The following is a 24,073-nucleotide window of genomic DNA, read 5'->3' as shown; positions in this document are numbered from 1 at the left end:
ATTTCTAATCAACTTTCTACGCGTTTCAGGGCATTTTGAGCATTTCAAAAATTCCCACGCGTGCGCATTTTTTTTACGCGCGCGTGCGCACGTAGCGCAAAAACATTTTTTTTTTGCTTGATTTTTGTTTTTTCAGCCTTTTCTAGTAAATTTACCAATTTTCAATCAATTTCGACTTAAAATCACGTCATACGAGCACGTAGAATTCAACAATTTGCGCGCGTTTTTGAAGAAAAAGTTGAAAAATTCGTCAAAATTATGCCTTTTTTAAAACAGTCATAGATTGTAAACTACGAGGTGAACTTCTTTTAAATTACACATTCTGGAAGTTAATGATTTGTAGATATCGAATCAGGCATCGATATGGCTAACAAGACATAGTGACGTCATCGTATGGCCACTCAAATATAAAATATAGGATTTTTGTCTCTTTCGTCATAGCTCATCACATTTAATAGAGCGCATCTCCACTTATCCGAATTCCATTTCCCCCCATTTTTTTATATTGTCTATGCCAATCAATTATCTTTCGCATAATCTACCATTTTTTAAATTGTGATGACGTCATCATGTCCAAAAGCGTCAATAACTTGGGTCCCTTATTTTCACCTATTCTGCACTGTATGTAGTACGTATACAGAATATAGTGTATACCGTATATACTCAGACGTGACACAAAATAGAGAGCGCACTAACATTTTTTCAATGGCATAATCGTTTTTCTGCGCGCAATATTCTAACGTATGACGTGCTGCGGATAACCTAACTCGTCCGTAGTGACGAGTTCAAATCTAGTTTAGTTTTAATTTGTATAATGGCCTAGGCCTAATAATATAGTACTAACAACATGTTTATTTCTAAAGGCAAGAATAACAAACAGCTTTATTTATTTACCTTCAATATTAAATCTATGAGAAACCTCAATTATGAGAATCATTTAAATTTCTGTCACCGTACATTTCATTATAATGAAAACCTTTAATTTAAAAGACATTTAATTAATAAGAGCTGGTCAAATTTTTTTTAATGTCAACATGCTGTCCATAAATAGCCGCTTTCAAGTGATGCAAATGTTTTCTGGAGTCAGATCCTATAAAAAATATAGAAATATAAAAAGTATGTTAATTTAAATATGTATTTGAAAGATGGACTAGAGGTATAGGCCTACTGCATGATAAATTAGGCTGAAAAACCTAGCATGTGGTCCTAGGCCTACTACAAGGCCTAGCTTGATGTTTTAAATCCCATAAAACGTTTGAATTTAATACAAGTACAAAATCTAATTTATATAGAGTTGTAAAGTGTGGTACATTCAGTACATTAATTAAAATAAATGAGAATGGGGCCTAATATTAATAAATAAACATGTAAAAAAATTGGCCTAAACGACTACGTGTGTATCTTATACGCATTGATTAACACGCAGTACGCGTTGGACCATCAAGGCTAGGCCCAGCTTCGCACAAACCACCGTTATACATGTGATTTGTTTACCTATTTCAATCGCCATTTAAAAAATACCTGAAAATATCAACATGCCCATATTTTGTCAAACGAATATTTACATTACATAGTAACTTTTTATTTAGTCACTCGTTTACTCAAAAATTGAGGAATTTTTTTATGGTCTCGTAAAAATGTACAATATTATTATTGATAAAAACCGTATAAAATCTAACAAAAAGAAGAGCAAATTCAATGATTACCTGACACGATCATAACTGCTATCCTGTTCCAAAAACCAAGTCACATGCTTCTTCAACCCTTGCTTTAATTATTCTCATGAATTATTCATAAGGAACTATAATTTAAGACTTTCAATTGGTTAAAAGAGTTTAACCCTATTAAAATTTTAAATTCACATCATTTCCGGGTGATGTTGTCGCGCTTCGATGAATCTCAGAAATCACAAATGACCGCTAGAGGGCTCACTACTTTTTGTCTAGTCTAAATGAATGTGAAGAATAAGTTGTGTAGAGGTATGTTTTTTGTTTGAAACATTAGTAATTAATAGAATTTCTGATCATCTTTTCACCAAATTTTCTGTTAGAATGAATGTAAATATGTATATTTCCAACAATTTGATACCAAATTTAAGTTTCTACGACCAGTACTTACAGAGATATTAAGATGCCCTGGTATGTGGGTCAAAGGTCAGAAATGGCATTTCTGATCATTTTTCACTAAAATGTCTCATTAGACTGAATATGAATACATGCCTTCTCAACATTTTGAGACTAAAATTGACTTGCTGCGACCAGTGGTTGCCAAGATACAAGTACCTATTTGTGTTTGTTCATATAACCCTTGACCCTGACCCTTTGACCTTTTGTAACATTTTTCAAAATGTGCAACAAATAAATAAATGCATACTGTGAACATTTTAGGACCTAATTCAAGTGTCTACGACCAGTACTTACGGAGATACATACATGCCCTCTGTAGTGGGTCAAAGGTCAGAAATGGCATTTCCGGTCATTTTTGACTAAATTGTCCCATTAGACTGAATATAAATGTATACCTTCCGATCAATTTGACACCAAAATTACCTTGCTGTGACCAGTGGTTGTCGAGATTTAAGGACCTATTGGTGTTTGGTATTATAACCTTTCACCCTGACCTTTTGACCTTTCGCCACATTTTCAAAATGTGTAACCAAGCCAAAAATGATTGTTTGACCATCCTAAACCAATTTCTGAAGTCAAATTCTCTGGACCTCAAAGTGCATGCGAAAGTTGATCTAGCTACTAGAGTATTAGGACCACAAGAAAATTCTAAACTTCTATTTTCAGTGAGTACGATAGTGGGAGAGTTGACTGTATAACAAATGACATTGCTACTATAGTTGTAAAGTAGTGAACAGTGCTTACCTCAAACTCTAAATCAAATTTGTTGGTTGTGATTGTGTTAAGGTTGGTCACCACAGTGTTCCCATGTCGTGCCTTAAATACACAAATTTCAATTATAAGAAAATGTATATAGACAGACTTTGAAAGTGGAGATCTTTAAAAATGCTAACTTACTTTTTTCTTCTTTGTTTCCTTGGCATCATCACCCTCATGTTGTTCTGTCAAGCAAATTATTCAATAATGTAATGTTATTCATTTTATTGTATGTTGCTCATATTTTGAACAAATTGCAAAAAAATTGAAATATGTACCGATATCATATCTTAATAAGGATGGTAAAATTGTGGGAAAAACAGACATGGACAAAACCTACAATGTTGGAATTGTAAAGTAGGAGAATGAGCTTAATTGGCTGAATTCCATACAATTTTCATCTCCCTCAAGTGTCCCTTCATGTCATACTGTACAGCTAACACCAAACAGAGCTCATTTGGCAGGCCTAAGATGGACTGGAACACCAGGGTGACATGGTTGAACTCTGTGCTTTAAAGTGTACATAAGACAGAAAGAGTAAACCAAAAGGACTTGTTTTACCACCAGATATTAAGGAGAGCCTTGACCCTGCACCCATTTTGTAGTTATTAAGCTGATTACTAGCTACATTATGGGAGGATGTTTCTATATGTGTTTGATCCAAAAGAATGACAGGGGTAATAATGTAAAGCGCTTAGAAGCATTGTGTAATAAGCTGTATGTAAGAACAAATATTATTATTATAAACAGAACTCGGTCACTCAACTCATTGTAGGCAATAACTATGCATGAAATAAACCAACCTTTTTGATTTGATTTATCAGAATGGCCTAGACCACTAAGGACCTTGTAGGTATCTGCATGTACAGCATCTACTCTCCCTGCATAGATCTTAGCACTAGCATCAAGTGTACAGCTTGCCATCTAAAATTGCAAATTAAATCAAGTATAGTGATTATTGAGTCATTTATAGACACAAATACAGTTATTACGGCAAGAAATTACATTTAGGCATAGCACTACCACATTTAGGCATATCACTACCATATTTAGGCATATCACTACCATATTTGGGCACATTTTTTTGTCCCAAAAAGCCTGACAGTGTAGTGACAATAAATTGTTTTAACAAACCTGAAAGTTTGTAAGATCTCCCATCTTCTCCTTTAGCATTTCAGACATATAGTCAATCAAATGTAAACCAAATGCATTCTTTGCGTTGATTTTCTATAAAAAAAAATACCATGGTTAAATGTAATGTGTTTATCCGCAGTTGAGGAAATTGACATTAGACCCTTTATGGACCCACGATAGTGCAGCGCCTACCGTGATCAACCCACCGGGAGATAAAACAGCTTTACATCTTATCTGAAGGATGAGGTAAAGCATCTTTCCTTAGGATTAAGCAATGCTATGTGAAATATGGGTCTCTATACATGACATGATTTATTATTTCCTCCTAAACCTCCCACCCAAAAAACCACTTACATTTTCAGCCGACAATTTGATGCAGCTTGAATAGTGTTCGGTCAGTTGGTCAGTGGATAAACCATTTAAAGGTAGTGACCGCCTCCTATTGGTTGGTGTAGCTGGACTCTGTAACTGTCGCTGAAGTTCCAACACCTTAGACCTACGTCGTTCTCGTCGCTCAGCTGCATCATCGTTCTCGGACACATTCACAAAAGTTGTGGCAATGGATCCACTTCCTAATCTTGAATGTACTCGTCTTGTGGATGGGGAGATGTACTCCGAAGTTGACGTACGCTTTATTGACCTTGGATTGTTTGGTGTCGACATGATTCTTTAAGCTATTAAACAAAAACTTTTGTCATTTTTATCTTATTATGTTGAATAAAATGTTATTAATTTATTCTAAAAATAGACTAAACAAGGAATATATACATTATAATATACTAAGTAAGTAATAATACTATTTATAAGCAAGCAAGCTATTCAATTATGAATATTAAATAATATTATAATATATAGGCCTCTAGTAGGCCTGTCACGATAAATATGGTCCGGGGCCAAAATCGGTCCGGCCGGACCAGTTTTGGCTTTAAAATTGTGGCCAAAAGCAGTCCGCCACTGCCAAAATCGGTCCGGGCTTTTCTTCTGTCGATTTTAATTGAATTACTAGGCCTATGATGCTGTTTTAAGTTGTTTATGGCTAGAAAAATATCCCATGATATATATTAGTAAGTTCTTGTCGGATAAATACTATAAATAAATGTATTTTATCTAAAAACATGACTTAGGTGTTCACTCATATTTCGGCCTGCCACACACTCACATGAACGGGTATGAGACGCTGATATTGCCAGCTAGATTTTATTTATGATTGAGGCCTTTTTCCGTCCTCAGCCTAATCAATATTGGATAATTGTTTTATAATAATTGTATTGAATTGATATATTGATTGATTAACCATAAATAATTAATAAATTAAATTGTTTTTAACATCATGGGGAAACGAAGATGTTAAAAAAGAAAAAATGGATTAAAAACAGGCAGAGATACATATTGTATACAAAAAGCTTAACAATTAGTATTAATTATTGATGAGTTACTACTAATAATGATAATAAAAAAAACAGGCTTAATTTATAATATTAAAATAACAAATAAATCCCCGTAGTTTTCAATAATGACTAATCATGGCCTTTTTTTTAATGATATATACATTACGACTCATTTTGCGCACCATATATTTGTAAGACCGGACCATATTTGGCGGCCAAAAACAGTCCTACTGCCCGGACCAGTTTTGGCGGCCAAAATTGGTCCGGCCGGACAGGTTTTGGCAGCCATAAATGGTCCCCCGGACTGATTTTGGCAGCCAAAACTGGTCCGCCGGACCGATTTTGGCCCGGACTGATTTTGGTGTGATAGGCCCCTAGGCCGGTATCGGATCATCTCGGTCGCGTTTCATTTCGGTCGCGCTTCCGGTAAATCGAAGTTCCGGCGATTTCTATGGAACGCCGCTCAATGCAGTACTGTACACTGTAAGCTCTAATTAAAGATCGAAGTGTAGTCTCTATTATTTTTTAGGTGTTTATTTAAAAATGATTTTATATAATTAATAATCATTATATTTAAATAAATATTGTAAAAACAGTATGTATGTTATTAATATTAGTTTAACTTTTTTTTTAAATGTTTTTATAATTATATTATAAGCATTATATTTTGATATATTTTCTAAATATTCTATTTGTTTCCGACGGGAAAAATAACATACAAACTCACTTTACACTTTTGTCAATGATCATTCAATCTTTTTATTTTTAAAACTAAAACATATACACAAATATTTACATATGTTTAAAAACAAAACATTATAGATACATTAATGTAATGCAAAACAAACTCGTTTCACACTGTTTTTCAATTCAATCCTTTTATTTTTAAAACAAAAACGCATATACAATACAAATGTTTACATTCATCATTCAAATTGAAACCTTTTTATTTACATCTACAAACGTTATTTAATTTATCTATGTATTTAATATTTTATTTATTAACAATGTTTACCTCAATTTACATCTACAGACGTTATTTAATTTATCTATTTTTTAAATCTTTTATTTATTAGCAATATTTACATCTATCTCATTTACAAATCGCGAACATCATTTGATATACAGTAACGCGCGATCCAGCGTAAGGATCGATCTCTCTGATCGTTGGCCTGCGCGATACTCGTCCCAGAGGCGTAAGAGCGTTCTAGTTGCACGTCGGTAAGCTTGTCGCTGAAGCCGGCCAACATCTTCGCGATGAACTAATTCCATTGTGATGTGAACATTCTGACTCTCTTCATGCAGCAGCCCGATTAAGAGGTAGAGTTGAAGTTTTGCTGAAATAAAAAAAATAACGATATACTATAATTATCATGAGCAAGTTAACAACATAATACATAATATTAATAATTGATAAGTAATTTTCTTACCACGTCGTCCTTTTCGATTCAGTCTGTTGTGATACGGGTGTCTCGAAAACAGAGACCTCGAAAACAGAGACCAGGGTCTCTGTTTTCGAGAAAATCTCGAAAACAGAGACCCCCACTAAAACGTCTCAATATTACGTAATATAGGGGGTCTCTGTTTTCGAGATTTTCTCGAAAACAGAGACCCTGGGTCTCTGTTTCCCCTATATAATACGTTATATAGGGGGTCTCTGTTCAACAGAGACCCCCACTAAAGCGTCTCAATATTACATTATATAGGGGGTCTCTATTTTCGAGAAAAACTCGAAAACAGAGACCCCCTATATAACGTATTATTTAGACGTTTTAGTGGGGGTGGAGTCCCCACTAAAACGTCTCAAGAATGACGTATCAGTAATAAACGGTAACTGATATGCCGATCAAAGAACATGCCGCAACGATAAGAAGAAATTGATGAATTCTTGAACGCGTGTATTTTGGAATACAAGGTCGACGTCCTAGAAGTAAGATGTATAAATGCATGCTGCGTCTTTTAGAAGCTAAAAAGCGGGAGATTATTTAAAAAGCTGACACTAGTTTCGTAACATTTATTTACAAGCATAAAAGATAATAACGTACAATGCAATAACAAAATGATATGAGGTCAGACTTTGAGGCAGACTGGAGGATGAAGACAAATATATTGTGTTGGGCGAGCCTTAAAAAAGAAATGAATTAAAAAAAAAATAAAAAAATAGATAAATAAATAAACATAAATTCACGGTTTTTGCGATAAAAGTTGGGTGTTAATAATTTATGACCAAGCTTGGTGGGTATTTGCAACACTCTTAATAAACAGGGATTATATTAGGGGGTCTCGGGAAATCTCGAAAAAAGAGACCCCAATATAATGAGACGTTTTAGTGGGGGTCTCTGTTTTCGAATTTTTCTCGAAAACAGAGACCCCCTATATAACGTAATATTGACTTAATATTGAGACGTTTTAGTGGAGTCTCTGTTTTCGAGATTTTGTCGAAAACAGAGACCCTGTGTCTCGGGTCTCTGTTTTCGAGGTCTCTGTTTTCGAGACACCTGTTGTGATACCCCTCAAGGTCGCTGTTGGTCCTCTATGTTGTTGGGACAATATGGTTTCATTCTAATTCAATAGCACGAGACATAATGCGACACGTCAATGCATTATGCTTTTAAAAAATGTTACATTACATACATAATCGTAATAATATCTTTCAGTGCAATATAGTGTATAAAAAAGCTCAGTAAATTCTCTCACTTTACTCCATGCTGATTTTAACTGGCACCAAACAAATATTCCCAATTTACTCATTCATAATTATTAACATATTGGAGTCGTCTTCGTAAGCTACTTGTTGTGTCCTTAAAATATAGATAAACATTGTTACAAATGCAAACAGGTTTATAAATTCGAACTGCTACACGTATAACACCGAGTGCTGAAAGAGAGTTAAATCGGACGTCAGTTAAGTCTCAATCCTACAATAGCATCCATTTTCGTATGCTTTATGCATAATTGACGCGCCATACACCACGATCGATATTGTTGAAAATTGACCTTAATTGACACGCGACCGAAATGAAACGCGACCGAGATGATCGTAATTCGCAGCATTCCCTAGGCCTACTTACTACTAAAAGAAAGGCTAGGCTAGAGCCTATTTTTCAAATTTGTTTTTCATTGCCCATTATAATGATAGGCTAGTACTACTAGCCTCCGCCTAATAGCTAGGCCTAGACAAGGCCCAGGCTACTCTACCGACCATGACTAACTGACTCTAGCCTAGGCCTACTTAATACTTTACCATTGTCATGACATAAGACCTGAGATGAGAGCCTTTGCTGGGTCTTGGTAATCTGCTCACTAACTAGGCCTAGGCGGCCTACTAGAAAAGCTATCAGTATTGCGCCTAAAAAGCTAAGCAGCAGGACCTTCGATAAAAACCAAATAATGACAATATATTACACAATAATCAACGATTAATGCCCTAGTCATGCATTAGGTTAAAAGCATGTAATTATAAGTAATAATTGTTTACAATTTTGTTTTCCATTCAAAATATTACAAATCAAAAACTAGCGCCGTTACAAGTATCCCATACTACATTGCGAAATCCGTGACGAGTTACTGAACTATTTGAACGACTGCCGTATTTATAAAATAGTCTGTTTTTTATTCACGCCTCCTAACTATTGAGACGTGATCAGTCAACCAGAACCATCGGCGGTATGTTTGATTTGTTCTGTTTACACCGTTTTGAATGTTTTTTTGTTAATTTCTCTCCATTTTTTATGTTGTATAGTGAAAATGTATAATTTTGAGCTAATTCCTATTTCATAGGCATCAATATGATGGTCTACTAAATAGTATAGCTAGCTCGAGGGATTTATTTTACAAGCTAGTACTAGGCTAGGCCTAGTAAGTAGGCTAGCTAGCTTCGAGTCTAGTAGGTAGGCCACAACATCAACAAGTAAAGAAAAGAGGTAGCCAGCAGACAGACAGAGCCTCTCTGACTCTGTCTGAGGCCCAAGCCATCTAAACACTGCTGGCTAGACTAGCCTGGCGGATCCAAAAGAGGGCTAGGCTATATATACAGTAGTAGTAGGCCTAGTCCTAACTTGGCTAAACCCGGCTAGCTAGCCTACTACTACGAACGAGACTAAAATACGGACAATACAATGGAAAAACAAACTCGGCAACAACAACCATGTCATCAAGCTCCTGAGAAACTCTCCAACTCTAGCAGAAAACAGAAAACTTTGAGCATAGTGGATAAAGACAAATCAAAAAAATTAAAGCAAGACCAAGAATGTATTGAAGATTTACTTGCTGAACGAACAACTTTGCAAAAACTAGTGTCCCAAAAACAAGAGACATTGAGGCAATTGAGATTAGTAAAATTATACAGGGCAAAGGTATTAAATTCTGATCATAATTCCCATCTAAAATGTCCGACAATGCAAATGAACATCAATTGCTTAACAGAATAACACATTTCCTGCATACAGTAGACGTTTACAGTTTCACAACAGTTTGATTTAAAGCTCTGTCAAACAGACAAACACAATCAAACTATCATAAAAAAAAGTAATGTGTGATGTGCCCAAAATATGATAATGATATGCCTAAATATGTTAGTGATATGACACCATCATGTCCATATATGGACTTCATGTCCATATATGGGTACATTTTTTGTCACATAAAGTTTGATTGTGTAGACAGAGCTTAACATCCTTAATAACAATTGTGAAATACCACTGTAAATGTCAGCTTATGTAGTTATTAATTAAACAGAACAGAAACAGAACATTTAAGTTAAGTAATTTAACCAAGTCCATATTCTAATCTCTTTTAGTTTTTTTCTTCCATTACTGTGCAGAACCTCTTTCAAGTATAGTCCCACATGGGTTCGTCACATTTATTCAGCATTAAAGAACATTTTTTCTTTTTATTTAGAATAATTTACCAGAACTTCAAATTCTTATTGACAAATGGAGAGAAGCCTGCCAACAGTCATTGACAGAACTGCATATGCAAATGCCAACGCCTAAACCAAGCATCAACGATCTCATTCAACTGTGGCATTTAGATGCTAACTTGTTGCAGTACAAGAAAGATGAGGACTCATTTCAATAGAAAGTCTATTATCTAATGGTGAAATAATAATGATGTCGTTATTTTCATAACAAATGATTAATAAATTATTTACATACAACATTTCTCTTATTTTCTTTATTTTACATGAAGTATTTATCACCGTCCATTACTTTTATGGTAAAATTTACAATGGTTTGATCTGGGAATTCAGGTCATTTGGAAGTGAGCATCACTACAAGTTCAGTAACATTTATTCAACCCAGTGGTCGTCCTTTTCGCAGTCTATTCTGTTGCTTAAAGATGTATTGTCCCTTTGACTAATTAAAAAAAAATAAAAAAAGTGGCAGAAGTATAAAAAAAAGTGGGTCATTTTGAAGTATCATTAGTTATTAACGTTCACCAAAAATGAGTCGAAAAAAAAAATAATTTAACCGAAATACAGACGTTTTTTTGTTCAAAAAATAACTTTGACTTCCAGTCAAAGTTTTCGATCAAAACATATCTCATAATGCAACGTGCTTGTTTGGGTACTCTGTATGCATAATTATAAAACTTCTTTGCGATCTGAGTGAAAACACCTTCTCAACTGCGACGAGTTGTAAACAATCCTAATTAGCATCATGCATAATGCATACTAATGGTGTCACATCTTTGTTTACTTTCACACGTGACGATTTTCCAGACGAAATGTAATCAAATTAATTTACCTGTTAATTACGTAAACTTGTTGTTTTTGACTCAAATTTTCGACTTAAAGTGAATAACATTAATATTACTTTGATATGGCCAATTTAAATTTAGAATATTTTTTTTTTCATTTTTTGTGTTTCAAGGGACAATACATCTTTAAACTCACTAGTCACTCTAATAATTTTGTATTGATTTACTTATTATCTTATAATTTTTTCATTCATGGAAATACATGTCACAAGGTTACTAAAAGTCATTTTGGTAAAATGTCTATCTCAATGTTTTTTAAAAACTTTTGTAAGAATGTCTTTGAAAGTAATGGTTTAGGATCAAAATCATCTTCCGGTAGAAACAGTTTAATGGCAGATCCAAACCACCAGTATGTTTCATCTTTTGACGGAATGTTGCCTTCCTGTCCATGCCACTTATGTGACTCGGCCGTTTGATCACCAGTATCCTGGAACCAGTTGTGCGATGTCACTGGTTTGTGTGTCTGCTGTCCAAACCATTTGTGATCTTTACTAGGATCCTTTTTATCTGTGAACCATGTGTGGGATTCTGTCGGCCTTGCACCATCAGCATACCACCTATATGTTGGTTTTATCAGGTCAGGGAACCACTCATGTGAAGGTGAAACACCAAACACTGGATAGTTGGCACCAGTCACTAATGGTGTTGGTTTCTTTGGGGCTGTTGACTTGGCAGCAAGTGTTGTCATGATTGGTGTTTTTGTTGTTACCGGCATTGTATTCTCAGTTGTAATCAAATGTGTAATCTTTTCTCTTGGTAATGGTGTTGGAACTGGTGGTACTGTTGTTACCGGCACTGGTTGCTTGGCAACATCTGGGAAGTACCAATGTGTGCCATCTGGAAGGGTAATTATAACCGAGGTATTGAATAACCATTTAAATCCATTCCACCATTTTGTTACAGAAGTCTGTCCTGACCTTGTCGTTAATGGCGACCTTGGTCTCTTGGTTGTTAGCACTCGTCCAGCTCCAACTGTAGGCTTTGGTTCTAATGGCACGGACGACCAAATTGAAGATGCTGAAATTCCCCCAGCCATGTGATCTTGACGCTTCTTGTGACCTTTCTTTGATTTCCTTCTCTGTCTCTTCTTCTTAGCACGTTTCTTTTCTGCAGATGTCATACCCTTTGTTGGTTTTTGTTTACGTTTTTTGCGCCTTCCTCCTATCATAAAACTTTGCTTCTTTTTTTCGGCAGATGTTAGTTTCTGTCCTCTGTTTCCAACTTTTTGCATATTTTCATTCACCATTGTTACTTCTGATATACGTTTTGTGTTAACGTGAATATTACCTTGATCTGTGTACACTTCATAACCAATCAGGCTCAACAACTTAGCAAATGCACCGTCTCCAGTCATCTCGGTAGGTGTTACAGGCATTGTATTGTCAGTGTTGTTTTTGCACCTTATCGTAAAACTGGGATTTCCAGATTTTCCGGCATTAAACACGTACCAACAACTACGTTTTTTCCTTTTCAGTTTTGAATACGAGTTTGATATTTTGTCTTGATTATTTGTCAATGTTTTGTTGGTGTTTACATTAACTTGTACTTCAGTATCTTCATTCTTGTTAACAGGTTTAACAATATTTTCACGCACTCTTTCAAGAAAACAACGCTTGCATACATTTCCTCCATTTGTTCTTTCATCCTAAAAAAACAACAAACAAGATATCAATAGCCATTCATTAAATTAATTCAAATATTAAATTTGGTCCCTTACTTGGTAATAAGTTTGTTGGCGTTACTTGAATGAGTGTCAAACTATATATATTACAGTGGCTTAACGCAGAGGCCGGAGGCTCCTGGATTAGGAACCTTAGGGGCCCTCCAACGCTGGAAGCCTTGGCTGTTTTAGCCTTTTTCAACATATTTTAATGCCATTTTTTTCCTATGGGCACTGCTCAGGGCCGGGGCATCCATAAGCTCCCTGGGTTTAGCCAGTGAGCGCTCATAGATGTTACGCCACGCCACCGATGTATAAGTGTGTCTTCCTGGGTCTATGGTATATGGTGGTTTGTGCCAAGATAAATTTATTTGTTTGTACGTCATACCAACCTGTTTATCCTGGTGACGGTACGTTGCTTTACATTCTGCTAGCAAACTCTTCATTACCAACATGGTAAACAGTATAAACAGTCTCATCTTTGCTTGATGGAAAGATTTTCGATGAAGAACTGCAATTTGAAATCAACTATGGTGTTCAATAAAAATAATATTTATAGATGAAAATATTTTAAACATTGTCGCTTAGAGATGTGTTGCCCTGAAAAATAATTTGTCAATTTTTTGTTGTTGATTATGCCATTTTAATGTCACATAATATTTATCCACTTTGACCAAAAATTGGGTCTAAACAAAATTTACTTACCTGCCAGCTATTTATTTGGTCTTTTTATATGTGAAAATATTACTTTTGGGGGTTTTTTTTCTCGGAAGTGATTAACTTGAAAACTACAAAATAACCTATTCAAACTCTAATTTAATTAATCTTTTTTGGGGGGATAATACATATAATAATTTCATGTTGACCTACCTTAAATATATTTCTCTGTTTAAAAAGAAATCCTATTTAAAAGAAAAGCTGTTACTTCCATGCTATCCATCCATTGGATTCAGTCTGCACTGGCGATTTAAAATAGAAACGGTGCAAATATACTTGGATGACTAATATAACAAGTTTTGTTCCTCAATGGCCTACATTGTTGTCCATTTCCTTAACAACTATTCTGTAGGAAATTGTGATCACGACAATTGGGAATATAACGCTAATGAATCGGGTCAACTTACTTTGTTATTGTCATTTAGTGTAGGTGGGTAGGTAAGTCAGCAATTTTAGGTTTTCTGAAATAAGAGCCTTAAGCTCTGTCTACACTATCAAACAAATATGGTAGTGATATTCCCAAATATGGTATCATATCATCATATCCATATATGGGCACATCACATTTTTTTTCACATAAAGTTTTCTTTTATTTATTCAATCGAAAAATAAAAAAATTAATAAAATAACCTATTTTTTTAAAAATGTATAAAAAACACCCAAAACTAAAAATAAAAACAACATACAAAAAGTTAAATTGCACATTTGAATGCAGATTTATTCCATTAAGGATGCATGGAGCTTTTTGTTGTGCACAAGAGAAAAATTTGAATCATGACATCATAAACTATCTTTAACTAATTTATAGCACTTGATATCACATATTAACCTTTGGCAAATAGGAATAATATTGATTGATATTGATTGACATTGATATTGATTGACATTGATAAACCAACATAAACAAAACATTTAAAAATGTTACACATGGAGAGTGGTGTTGTTTTTGTTGTCACGCCATGCAACAGCATGTCTGTACATGACTTGCCAATTACAGGATGGGAAACCAATGCTTGGGTAAGTAATGCTTGGGGAAAATACTTTGGAAATGCCTGGAAAACCAATGCTTTCTAAAACCAAGTCTCTTTTAGGCTTACATTAAGGAGTAGAGTATAGGGCTGGGATTTGTATTTTCAACAATCCACAATCTCCAATGTGTAACACTTACACTGTGAGGCCTATGGCCTAATAATGATAATAACTATATTTGAGAAATAAGCTAACAAAATCATCATAAATAGTCTTCAATTGAGAGTAAACTACAAAAACATGTAGGTCAAATCTAATTAAAAATCTAATTAAAAATCTAATTAATAGTAAAATGTAATTGGTACCATGCAATGAATTATTGTGTGCAAGATCCATTCTAATCTTTAAACTATTTACTTCTTATGAGCCCTCTATAGGTAAAGTAAAAAAAAAAAAAGGGGGGGGGGGGAAGGAAGTAAACCCCATAAGCTAGGCAATTTAATTGCGCATATCAATATATATATAAACACATCAGGCAATGAACATTAATTCTAAACCGCCCGGTGATATACTGAAATTTAATTAATCAATATATATATAGTTATCTCTAAATCTATTCAGTTAAATTATTATTTTAAATGAATCATTCACTTCAATGCCATTATGTACTGTAGATTTTGAATAATTTTTCTTTAAAAAATCAGAATTTTATCACAATTATTTTAAATTGTAATCAATTTGTAATCTTTGGTATATATATCTACTAAAAAATGAAAAGTATTTTTATCAGATTAAAGATTTAGTCATGTTTTTACAAAATAACAAATGAATCAGGGGAAAAACACATGGACATTTGCTCAGGTGTTAAAGTTTAAAATTTAAAATTAATATAAAATAATATTATTCATATTATTGAAATATTTAATCTACCTAACATTAACCAATAATTCCTAAAAATTTCAACAGGAACAAATTATTTTATTTTATACAAAAATATTATTTACATCAGTGATAATACTTAAATACAGCAGAAGAGAATGTCTAAATCTCATGCAAATCGATTTTTTTTCTTTAATAATTTGAAAAATTGAATTTGAAATTTTAGCTGCAAATTACCAGTGTATTATTAATTATTGAAATATAGATTTATAAGAATATAATGATGTATATCAAAGTATATCTATTAGAATTATTAAAATTTCAAATTTTCTTCAAATATATATTTTATATTCTAGAGTAGTTTATAATATTTATGTTTTGTTAAAATAATACGTTTAAAATATGCATTAAAATCAAATTATTACACTATTATAAGTATAATAAAACTATTTTTAAATATACCTAACATTAAAATGATTTCTTAAAATAGTTTTTTAACTAACCATAGGAAAACCAAACATCTGTATGTTTACATGTGAATTCAGAGAAAATGTAAATATTTTAATTTCAATGATAAAATAAATATAACTTCTAACAAATTCATTAAGGATAAAATTTACTTACACACTAAATAAATGTCCACAATAAGTAATTTCATTATTTTAAATTTAGTAATAAATATACTGTACAGTGTTCTTTTAATATAGAATATAATATAGAGAAAATATCTAATTTGCAATATTCACTAAATGTCTATCATTAATATCACATACACAATCATAATCTTTTTCTTGTTCAGTCTGTAAACTTTAAATATATTTCAAGACTAAATATATTTTTTCATTAAAAAATCAAATGCGCAGAAAAGCAGTCAAACCATATTCAAGGTCAAAGTTTAAAACATATTTAAAGAAATTTTTTTATACGATTACTGAATAGTTAACAGGAAATATCTTTCCCAACAGATATGTTTTATTTGTGTACCTTACACTCGTAACATTTGAGCAACACTCCAAGATCTCTGTCAAAGACGTATTCTACCCTGTATATTCCAATGTTTTTAAATAACTAGGTACTGATACAATGGCTTGGCATATCTCACTAAAACAGAAGTGCATTTTTCTTGAGATCTCGTTGCTTCCATTTTGGTAAATCACTAAATTGGTTAAACCCCATTTTGAATGCCCTGTAGAAATCGCGTGTTGAAAGATGAAGCTACAGTAACAATAAAAAATTAAATTATAAGAAATTGGACATTTTAAAACAAAATATATATATTTGTAAAACAGATTCAAATTAATAATAAATTTCATATTAATAGAAATATATCATAGATGCAAGTTCTTATTTGCAAACATTTTTTGTTCGTTAACATCAGGGACAGATCCAGAATTATAGATTAGGGGGGGGGGGGGGGGCTAAATTTTTTATAAATGATAAAAACGATCCGTCAGGTTGCAGAAAAATAAAAATAGTAATTATTTTATTTTAAAAAGTTAAATTTTAGGGGGAACTAACACCTGTTTAGCCCCGCCTAAATCTGCGCCTAAACATCATCTAACAAAGGATGTTTGAATTGTAAAAGTGATGAATTCAACTTATAACAGATCAGAATGGATAGGAAGGACTGAAGGGAATGGAGGAGGAGGAGGGGTCATCTCATTTTAAAAGGTTAACAATAGAATAAAGGACATAATACATCTTGTTTTCCCCTCACATAACATCTTGTTTAAAATATATAACAGTATACCTCTAAATGTTTTCTGTCCACATCTTTTGGAAGTCTGTAATTCGTTGTGAGCAATGATTCTAGTGGATAAACCTACAAAATGAACATTAATATTTTGCAGATAATAGAATACTGTAATGTGTGTGCAAATTAGTACAAAAATAAAAACATTTCAAAACCAGACTCTCTGAAAAAAGTGATACCAAAACCAAAATTTGTTGTTTATAAAAAAATATAATAATGTCTAGTCTTTTGGTATTGGAAAAATGTGTCTGTTGCATGTAGGAATAAGTTTTGTACGTCCTTTAGGTTTTGGGAGAATTACATTTTTTAGTAAAAAAATAAAAATGAAATTTACAGAATATAAGTACGTTCCGGAACATCCCTAAAGCTGTGATGTGCCCAAATATGGTAGTGATATGCTTAAATATGGTATCATCATGTCCATATATGGGCACATAAAATGTGATATGGTAGACAAAGCTTTACAATGTTTTAAAATGCAATAACATTAGATAATGCTACACTCTTGATAATGTTAACATCATTATCATCGATAATATAATATAATGATATAACAACAATTATAACAATGATTTAAAAAATATTGACGTTAATATGTTTATTATTATAAACATTAACATAATTTTATGTTTTGATATTATAGTAGAGAAAAAAATAGTGAGTGGAAACAGTAGTTCAATGCAGATAGAGAAAGAGACAGGAAGTGTATCAAATAAAACATACGGTACAGGTGATAATATTGTTTTATTAATTCAATGAAAGATGCTAAAATGGGTACTTGTTGAAAAAAAACAAAGGGCAAAACATGCTAACCTGACATTCAGTTTCATAGTATTCCTACAATATGGGGAAAAACCAAGGTAATTCAAAATTATTGATCGTTACCCTGACAGGGCCATAGGCACCGGTGAGGTTGGTAAGGTTTCAATCAGAAGGCTTTGACAACCCTGTAGCCAGCACAGGGGATTGTTTTCCCCTTTTTGCGGCCATCGTATTGCTTTAAGTCTTGCATAGTTACAAACAGTCTTGCATCGTGCGGGACGGTTGATTTTTAATGAAACACACATTTTCAACAAACACATGCGCGACCACGTATTTGTCAAATATTTAGCAGAAGTATGTGCGTGATCATTTTTTATTACTATTAGAGAGGAAAATGCATTCAAATTATAATTGGTATATTTTAAAAGTATAAAATACTAAAATATTTCCCCCCCCCCCCCCTACAAAATGGTGTAGTCTGTCGCGCATTTCAAGGTTGGCAACTATGTTCTTGTGACTACGACACTGCAATATTTGGTGAATTCTGAGGATATATACATTGCATTGGGTGGGATTTACATTACAATCATTCCAACAAATCCAATTTAACTGCTCCATTCCATGCATCCTAACAAAGTGTTTTAACGGTTCTATAAAGTAGAAAATTACAAACCTTTCCAGTAGCCACATTTGGCATGGATCGACCTTGAGCAATTCGCAACAGACGCAACCGATGTTCATCGTCGTTTGACAACGGGTGCAAGGTAGGGCTAAATCCTCCATCTATTGATCCATTACGAGGAGATGAGCTCCCTGAAAGCACTGGTGTACTGCTACCATACGAAACGGGGGACGAGTAGTCCAAATAAACTGCAAAATAAAATATATTAATATAATATAACACACTTTAGTGATTCCTACAATATAAGTAGGTATGCATGTTTATCTTTTACCTGGATTTGGCACCAGATCAACAATTTAAGTTTGCAATGTCTGCATCCATACTACCACTGTATACCACTTTTATAGCATTCTTAACTATCTCCCCTGTCAGTTGATGACCACAACAATGAGCACATCATTTTCTAAATTTTATGCAAATTACATACCTTCACCATTCCAGGTGTCAGTGTCTCTTGGAAGTGTACAAGATCTGGGAGACAAATATCCATTCTATAAATAGATTTAAAACTTAAAGATGTATTGTCCCCCAAAAACATGAAAAATAAAGATTAATTAAATCAGACTTTGAATAGTTTATTTTGTAGTTTTAATAAAGTTAATCACTTATGTAGAAAAAAAAACCATGAAGAAAAATGTTTTCACTTATAAAATAACATGATAAATGGTTAAATTCAACCAAAAATCCATTGGCTGGCAGCCAATTTGACCATTTTTTGCTTTAAATTACAGTTTTTTCAGGTAAATAAATTTTGTTTCGATCTAATTTTTGGTCAAAGTGGATAACTATTATGTGAAATTAAAATTGCATATTCAACAAAGAAAAATGTTAAAATATTTTTCAGGGGGACAATACATCTTTAAGTTAAAAAAATGGTCAAGCAATCGCTGCAGCACAATGTGAGTGTTTTTGTGGGTCCTTATGGTAAGCTAAAGAACAGGTGTTTTATTTAAACATTCCATGTTAGAAATACTTTAATCCCATTGTTTTTATAAATATCATTCTTCCTTGGTTAAACTAACTCGGAGGAAGGGTTAACGCTACACAAAAGCTCTGCAATTTCTTTCTGGCTATTTATCGTTTGATTTAGCTTTTTGCTCATTTTACTTGTATCACCATTGCTATTCAGCCACATACCCACAGCATTGTCAATTTGTCAGTGCTTATTTTACTTGTATCACCATTGCTATTCAGCCACATACCCACAGCATTGTCAATTTGTCAGTGCTCATTTTACTTGTATCACCATTGCTATTCAGCCACATACCCACAGCATTGTCAATTTGTCAGTGCTCATTTTACTTGTATCACCATTGCTATTCAGCCACATACCCACAGCATTGTCAATTTGTCAGTGCTTATTTTACTTGTATCACCATTGCTATTCAGCCACATACCCACAGCATTGTCAATTTGTCAGTGCTCATTTTACTTGTATCACCATTGCTATTCAGCCACATACCCACAGCATTGTCAATTTGTCAGTACTTATTATATTTGTATCTCCATTGAGATACAGTGGCCATATTCACCATTCACACTTAAGATACGTTAATATAGACTTAAATTAATTTAAGTATGCAATTTGAGGATACTTAAATATTTATTAAGTTATGTGAAATCCTTATTAATGATTGGTGAACAGCCACGCATTTTTCAAGTAATTTGCCCTTAGATTTATTTTGACCGTATGTAACCTGTATAAACATATTTAGATAAAATAAATAAAATAAAAGTCCTTTGACTTTGTAAGATACTTACAGTTGGAGACATTGACGAATGCCTCATGTTTGAGGGCAGTGTTGCACTTTTGGTGCTAGGTGAGTTTGCTTTAAATAAAATAAAACAAATCATTAGTATTGAAGAAAAAAACAGTCAATATGTGCTGGTACTTATTTTGATAAATCAGGTATATTTGGTAAATGATTTGCTTTATTTGTCACATTGCAATTTATACTAAAAATATTTTAGTTCTTGAAAAACCATTTTTTTCAGAATTATTTAATTTTCAAAAAATCCATGATGCCAGAAATAACTGCTTCATTCACCACTCACCTTCGGCTATAAACTCTTTAAATTTGACTGGAATAAAATGAACACTATTTAAAGCAAAATTTAGATTTCTTGCATTTAAATTCCTCATCATTCGTAGTCATGCTCATGCATAATGTCTTAGTGTATCTTTACATTCAATTTTCTAAATTCATTTTTTTTTCAAGCACATTGTAGACATATTTTTAGTATTTAATTTTAATTAATTATTTTTTCAGAGTTTACTTAGGCACTATCTATTAATCCATTGTTAAATGTCTTTAGTTCATCGTTTACATTCAATTTGCTCAAATGCAGTTTTTTTTTCAAGCGCATTATAGACAACATATTTTTAGAATTTAATTAATTTTTCAGAGTTTATTTAGGCAAGTGCCATCTATCATTGATTAATCCATAGAGATAATATAATATTTCTCTATGTTTAAACATAATTCTTCAATAAAATGAAGCATTATTTAGAGTCGATTATTGAATACAATTAATTACAGTAGAACCTCTTGTATGGGACACCCCTATTCAGCTGACATCCTTATTGACACTTTCCAATTTAAAGGAAAGGTAATAGATATGTTTTAACACCAAAACCAACCTCTATTTAAGGGACACCATTACTAGGAGAACAATAGAAAGAATTCTACTGTAATTTATCATATTACAAAAATAATGATGACTATTAAACATAAACATAACAAACGCACTTTTCAAACACATTAGTGTGTGCTCAAACAAATCACTTGGCTATCATGCTATGACACAATTCGAAGGCATACAGTATTATGCAATCAGTGGTATATTGAGATATAGTTCATTAATTGTAAACCTGATAACTTAATAACTTAAGCTCTGTTTAAACTTTATGTAACAAAAAATGTGATGTGCCCATATATGGACATGCCACTACCATATTTGGGCATATCAGTGGCTGAAAACGAGACCAATCGGCATCGTAAAACACAACTGACGGCTTGACGAAAATGTCTTGACACGTAAGTTATTTACTGGTTTACAATTAATGAACTATATCTTAATACTAATCGAAACCAGAGGAAAATGTTTTCATTGTGGTATATTGTCACTGAATTCTGTATCGTGGAATTGTTTTTATGGTTAACGAAAAAATAAAAAAATTTGGTGTAAAAACAAACAAAAAGAATCTGCAAAAACATACATAAATCATGGGCTTATTTCTAAAACGATAATGTTTCAATCAGTATTCAAACATTTTTAAGCATGCCACTAAGACTTCAGATGTAAGTAAGAATAAAAATAATAGTGAGCACAGAATGCAGGAATGTTAATACATACAATTTAATTTATTATGAAATTAAAATAAAACAAAAAAATCATAAATTTGGTTGAATGGACAGAAAACAAGCAGGATTGAATGAATGACAAATAGTTGTCATGACAACCCTCACCTGATGACCATCGGTTTCTAAGAGCATCTGCAAACAAAGAGATGTCACAAAACGTAAGATTGGACATTTTTATGGAGACAGGAAGAAGATGTATTGTCCCCCAAAAACATGAAAAATGAAGATTAATAAAATCTGACTTTAATTAGGCCATTTTGCAGTTTTAATAAAGTTAATCCTTGCCGTTTAAAAAATTTTTCTCATATAAAATGACAAAATAAACGGTTAATTTCAACCAAAAACCCATTGGCTGGCACCCAATTTGACTATTTTTTGCTTTAAATTACATTTTTTCAGGTAAATATTTTTTTTTCAATCCAGTTTTTGGTCAAAGTGAATAACTATTATGTGATATTAAAATGGCAGGGGGACAATACATCTTTAAGAGAATAGTTTGGATCTTAGAATAGCGAAATCTCCAGGATACGTGGGGCAAAAGATTGTCTGTTTTTCTTATTGTGGTAGACTATAGTATCCGGGCTAGTATCACTAACACACACATTTTCAAGACATACAAAATTAATAGTCATCACTCACTTGATTGCGATGAGGTTGAATATCGCAATTGTCGCGCTGGTTCTGATTTCCCAGAGGGGGTACGTGAAACAGTACGAGGATCAATAACTTCTTCTTTCTTTTTTTCAAACTCTTCTCTGAGAATCATTTGACCTAGTGGAGAAGCGACCCTTGACACGTCATTTTCAAATTCTTCCTCCTCCTGCTTAGCGAGGAACCCTTCAGACTTGCTACGAAAGCGATCAAAGTACACTTGCGGAGCTGGAAAGTCCTCTCGTTCAATCTTAGCAGGTACACCCTCTGCTGGTTTCGATGAGGCTGGGTACTTTGATTCGTTGATGATGCTGTTTGATAGATCTTTGTCCAAATGAGGGGGCTGTTTAGTCATTAATAATTCAGACATCTTGGCTGGTTTTGGTTTCATTCCTGGAGAGAACACGACCATTAAATTAGAAAACAAACTACTATTAAAAGAACATTTTTTTTAAACATATTGCGGACACCAATCTGTAATTGAGACACCGCCCACATGCAATATGATTGGTTCAAACATGGTTATATCTAACTTTTATGTCTGTTATCTTAAGTTTATTTATTATTAAAAGAATAAAATTGGAAGGTCAATTAATTTATTGTTATTGTTTAAGTTTTAACATAATATAATATCTCTATGGTTGTATCTAAAAAGGCTTATTTTCTTTAATATACACGAAAAAATAACTTACTTTTGGCAAGCCAAGAATCAGTTTCCGTTTTGTTCGGAGTGATAAAATGTTGCGGATTTGAATCTAAAAATAAATAAATTCAAAAAGATATTGATAAATATTACTTTAATACACTTTATGATATTGTATTGAACTAATTTATTATGGTGGTGATAATAAAAATTATGAAAATAGTATCGATAAAGAATAGTAAGTTTGTATACCCCCGAGGGTTTAGTCATTTCCTGAAACTTATACCTAACAATTGAAGCAACATGGACATGATGCTTGATAATGTTATTATAAAGTAAACAACAGATTAAAATAGCAAGATGAAAACACTTAAAGTTATATATTATTGTCTCTAATATGAATCAATAATAATAATAATTTATTCGGAAAACGCTTTTTGAACAGCCACACACATAATAATGGTGCATCCTTAACACAATTAAACATGCAATATAAACATATATGAGTATAATAAATAAAAATAATAAAAATAAAGGTAGAGTAGATTAAAACAGATAGAATCAATAACAACAGACATTTATACAACAGCAAGAAACTGAATTGAAAACATTTGTGTCCATATTTATACATAAAAACACCAACACATTTAATAAGGTGGATAACATTATATATTGTTTGAAGGTTTGCATGGCGAAATCAAATGTTGATATAAAATTTGCGGTACTTTACGTATATTAGTTCTGAAAAGAACTGTTGAGTTTCTCAATGTATCAATATGCTTTGATCAACCTTTAGGAGTGAGAATTCTCTTTATTAATTTTTTTAAG

At 32.8% G+C, this 24,073-nt stretch overlaps 4 protein-coding genes across 10 annotated transcripts in view; 1 reads left to right on the top strand and 3 right to left on the bottom strand.

The window, feature by feature from the left end:
• Positions 1–8,945, bottom strand: part of LOC140046902 (condensin complex subunit 2-like) — a 28,996-nt gene extending 20,051 nt beyond the window's left edge. Inside the window, exons 1-6 of one of the 3 annotated variants that reach the window (XM_072091649.1) lie at positions 8,649–8,945; positions 4,371–4,690; positions 4,017–4,109; positions 3,686–3,806; positions 3,024–3,067; positions 2,871–2,942 (exon numbers count right to left, since the gene is read on the bottom strand). In XM_072091649.1, coding sequence (XP_071947750.1) covers positions 2,871–2,942; positions 3,024–3,067; positions 3,686–3,806; positions 4,017–4,109; positions 4,371–4,679 — 639 coding nt within the window. In that variant the 5' untranslated portion in view covers positions 4,680–4,690; positions 8,649–8,945. The remainder of the gene's footprint in view (positions 1–2,870; positions 2,943–3,023; positions 3,068–3,685; positions 3,807–4,016; positions 4,110–4,370; positions 4,691–8,648) is intronic. The other 2 variants (XM_072091647.1, XM_072091648.1) reach the window with 2 other exon arrangements.
• A 107-nt stretch (positions 8,946–9,052) lies between these two features.
• On the top strand, positions 9,053–10,589 carry LOC140048104 (swi5-dependent recombination DNA repair protein 1 homolog). 2 transcript variants are annotated; one of them, XM_072093122.1, is made up of 3 exons: positions 9,053–9,070; positions 9,185–9,759; positions 10,304–10,589. In XM_072093122.1, exons 2-3 carry the CDS (start codon positions 9,523–9,525, stop codon positions 10,481–10,483), a joined length of 417 nt encoding a protein of 138 aa, XP_071949223.1. In that variant the 5' UTR covers positions 9,053–9,070; positions 9,185–9,522; the 3' UTR covers positions 10,484–10,589. The 2 variants fall into 2 exon arrangements, with proteins under 2 accessions (XP_071949223.1, XP_071949222.1); XM_072093121.1 differs by lacking the exon at positions 9,053–9,070 and having other exon boundaries at positions 9,076–9,759.
• Positions 10,590–10,642: 53 nt separating this feature from the next.
• LOC140048103 (uncharacterized) lies at positions 10,643–13,817 on the bottom strand. The gene is made up of 3 exons (XM_072093119.1): positions 13,695–13,817; positions 13,217–13,335; positions 10,643–12,809 (listed from the first exon to the last, which is right to left on the bottom strand). Exons 2-3 carry the CDS (start codon positions 13,301–13,303, stop codon positions 11,388–11,390), a joined length of 1,509 nt encoding a protein of 502 aa, XP_071949220.1. The 5' UTR covers positions 13,304–13,335; positions 13,695–13,817; the 3' UTR covers positions 10,643–11,387.
• A 2,049-nt stretch (positions 13,818–15,866) lies between these two features.
• The window catches only part of LOC140046900 (actin-binding LIM protein 2-like), a 37,848-nt gene continuing 29,641 nt past the window's right edge, over positions 15,867–24,073 (bottom strand). For 3 of the 4 annotated variants that reach the window (XM_072091643.1, XM_072091644.1, XM_072091646.1), the window contains 8 exons: positions 23,295–23,357; positions 22,591–22,995; positions 22,057–22,083; positions 20,348–20,415; positions 19,014–19,077; positions 18,578–18,774; positions 17,140–17,211; positions 15,867–16,604 (listed from right to left, as the gene is read on the bottom strand). In XM_072091643.1, the coding sequence (XP_071947744.1) occupies positions 16,491–16,604; positions 17,140–17,211; positions 18,578–18,774; positions 19,014–19,077; positions 20,348–20,415; positions 22,057–22,083; positions 22,591–22,995; positions 23,295–23,357 (1,010 nt within the window). In that variant the 3' untranslated portion in view covers positions 15,867–16,490. The remainder of the gene's footprint in view (positions 16,605–17,139; positions 17,212–18,577; positions 18,775–19,013; positions 19,078–20,347; positions 20,416–22,056; positions 22,084–22,590; positions 22,996–23,294; positions 23,358–24,073) is intronic. The other variant, XM_072091645.1, reaches the window with a different exon arrangement.

The sequence above is a fragment of the Antedon mediterranea genome, chromosome 4 (assembly GCF_964355755.1).
Source record: "Antedon mediterranea chromosome 4, ecAntMedi1.1, whole genome shotgun sequence".
NCBI classification, from domain to species: Eukaryota; Metazoa; Echinodermata; class Crinoidea; order Comatulida; family Antedonidae; genus Antedon; species Antedon mediterranea.
The sequence above is the reverse complement of the archived record's forward strand: the minus strand, read 5'-3'. Positions and strand labels throughout refer to the sequence as shown.

Coding starts and splice junctions, on each gene's coding strand:
- LOC140048104 (XM_072093122.1), top strand. CDS start 9,523: ATGGAAAAACAAACTCGGCAACAACAACCATGTCATCAAGCTCCTGAG. Junction 9,760..10,303: donor TAAAATTATACAGGGCAAAG/GTATTAAATTCT, acceptor CTTTTTATTTAG/AATAATTTACCAGAACTTCA.
- LOC140048103 (XM_072093119.1), bottom strand. CDS start 13,303: ATGAGACTGTTTATACTGTTTACCATGTTGGTAATGAAGAGTTTGCTA. Junction 12,810..13,216: donor ACCGTCACCAGGATAAACAG/GTTGGTATGACG, acceptor TTGTTTTTTTAG/GATGAAAGAACAAATGGAGG.